The sequence below is a fragment of the Palaemon carinicauda genome, chromosome 7, assembly GCF_036898095.1.
Source record: "Palaemon carinicauda isolate YSFRI2023 chromosome 7, ASM3689809v2, whole genome shotgun sequence".
In the NCBI taxonomy this organism is placed as follows: domain Eukaryota; kingdom Metazoa; phylum Arthropoda; class Malacostraca; order Decapoda; family Palaemonidae; genus Palaemon; species Palaemon carinicauda.
In genome coordinates, this window is record NC_090731.1 from 15,675,571 (window position 1) to 15,678,070 (window position 2,500).

Here is a 2,500-nt window from a genome sequence, read left to right on the forward strand (position 1 = left end):
TTTTTATTATGACTATTTTTGTATACTATTTTCCCCCGTTTTCTATGTTATTTTACTTCTCTACCTTGAGATAGGAGAGATGAATAAACAAAAGTTTTTTACACTTTTTATTTCAGTGACAATAAACGATGAAGGGGAGTAATAAATTAGGAGGAAAGAGGTGGGGGGGGGGGTAGCATAAGGACGATCTGTTTTAAGAGGATAGGATGCTGTAGTTAAAAACAATATTGTGAGGAAGACAATGAGAGGTTCAGAAGGAAGAATTGGAGGAGGAGCCACAATAGTGAAAACTGGATGTGGGTGGAGGTTTTTAAGCAACAGGTGGAGGGTAAAGGATGATGTGGAAGTGGAGTAGGAGGCAAAGGAAGAGGAGGAGGAGGAGGAGAAGGAGGAAGAAGAGGAGGAGGAGGAGGAAAAGGAGGAGGAGGTGTAGTAATCGAAGAAGAAAATACATCCTGGGGCGGAATCGCTCGGTCTTTCTGGACGTCTATAAAACCTTTCATAAATATCAGAGGCGGGTGATGAAAGTGTCCAAGTATTCAACTACCGAAGATAAAAAAGAATAGAAGAAAGGTGTGTCATTGCTATTGCCGACTGACTGACTGGCTGACTGATTAGCTGACGGGCTAGGTGACTGGCCCGCATAACCGAGAGGAGTACTAAACTGAACCAAAAAGAGTGACTGGCTGACTGATTGGCTGACGGCCTAGCTGACTGGCCCGCGTAACCAAAAGGAGTACTAAACAGAGCCAAAAAAGAATGACTGGTTGACTGATTGGCTGACGGGCTAGCTGACTGGCCCGCATAACCGAGGACGAGTACTAAACTGAGCCAAAACGACTGACTGGTTGACTGATTGGCTGACGGGCTAGCTGATTGGCCCGCGTAACCAAAAGGGAGTACTAAACAGAGCCAAAAACGACTGACTGGTTGACTGATTAGCTGACGGGCTAGCTGACTGGCCCGCATAAACAAGAGGAGTACTAAACTGAGCCAAAAGAAGACTGACTGGCTGACTGATTAGCTGATGGGCTATCTGACTGGCCTGCATAATCAACAGGAGTACTCAACTAAGTTAAAAAAGACTGACTGGCTGACTGATTGGCTGACGGGCTAGCTGACTGGCCCGCATAACCAAGAGGAGTACTAAACTAAAAAGACTGACTGGTTGACTGATTGGTTGACGGGCTAGCTGACTGGCCCGTATAACTGAGAGGAGTACTAAAATGAGCCAAAAAAGACTGACTGACAAACTGATTGGCTGAAGGGCTAGCGGACTGGACCACATAACCAAGAGGAGTACTAAACTGAGCCAAAAGAGACTGACTGGCTGACTGATTAGCTGACAGGCTAGCTGACTGGCCCGCATAACAACAGGAGTACTCAACTGAGTTAAAAAAGACCGACTGGTAGACCGATTGGCTGACGGGCTAGCTGACTGGCCCGCATAACCAAGAGGAGTACTAAACTAAAAAAGACTGACTGGTTGACTGATTGGTTGACGGGCTAGCTGACTGGCCCGTATAACCAAGAGAAGTACTAAACTAAGAAAGACTGACTGATTGACTGATTGGCTGACGGGCTAGCTGACTGGCCCACATAACTAAGAGAAGTACTAAACTAAAAAAAAAACTGATTGGCAGGCTGATTGGCTGATGGGCTAGCTGACTGGCTTGCATAACCGAGAGTAGTGCTGAACTGAACCAAAAAAGAGTGACTGGCTGACTAGCTGATGGGCTAGAGTGACTGGCTGACTGGTTGATGGCTTGAGTGACTGGCTGATTGGCTGATGGGCTAAAGTGACTGGCTGACTGGCTGATGGGCTAGAGTGACTGGCTGACTGGATGATGGGTAAGTTGAACGGCCCGCATAACCGAGAGTAGTACTAAATGAGCCCAAAACGAGAAACTGTGAATCAGAGAAGAAGAAAAAAAAAAAAAAAAAAAACTATTTAGCGACCAGCGATGCCTTGCCCCGACAATAGGTATTATTATGCGGGCATAAAGTCCGGACAGCCTGTCATTTTCCTTGTTAAACAGGTTATTTACGAGTAAATAGGACATGTAAAGAGTCCGCACGGAGCATTTTGCCGTACAAATAAATAAGGTGTGTAAGGCGCATGCGCTTCCCTGCAATTACGCCGAAATGAATAAGAAAAGCAGCAAGCAGTGTTACGATGGAAATCTTTTTTGCATCGTTTATTCATTAATGTTGATTTTTTGAAACCGCGTTTGCCAGAAGATTACTTTTACAGAGAGAGAGAGAGAGAGAGAGAGAGAGAGAGAGAGAAGGAGAGAGAGAGAGAGAGAGAGAGAGATCTTTAATCATTAATGTTCCCGAGAAATGAGTCAATTTGTTCATATAAAAGAGAGAAAGCGAGAAAAAAAGTTATTGAGAGAGAGAGAGAGCGAGAGAGAGAGAGAGAGAGAGAGAGGAGAGAGAGAGAGAGAGAGATCTTTAATCCTTATTGTTCCCTGGAAATGAGTCAATTTGTTCTTAT

The 2,500-nt window shown here is 44.9% G+C and overlaps 1 protein-coding gene across 1 annotated transcript in view; it reads right to left on the reverse strand.

Annotated features, from left to right (window-relative positions):
- The window catches only part of LOC137644197 (protein split ends-like), a 102,847-nt gene that overhangs the window by 21,091 nt on the left and 79,256 nt on the right, over window positions 1-2,500 (reverse strand). The window contains exons 6-8 of the mRNA XM_068377197.1: window positions 1,670-1,885; window positions 1,166-1,358; window positions 600-872 (exon numbers count right to left, since the gene is read on the reverse strand). Of these exons, the coding sequence (XP_068233298.1) occupies window positions 600-872; window positions 1,166-1,358; window positions 1,670-1,885 (682 nt within the window). The remainder of the gene's footprint in view (window positions 1-599; window positions 873-1,165; window positions 1,359-1,669; window positions 1,886-2,500) is intronic.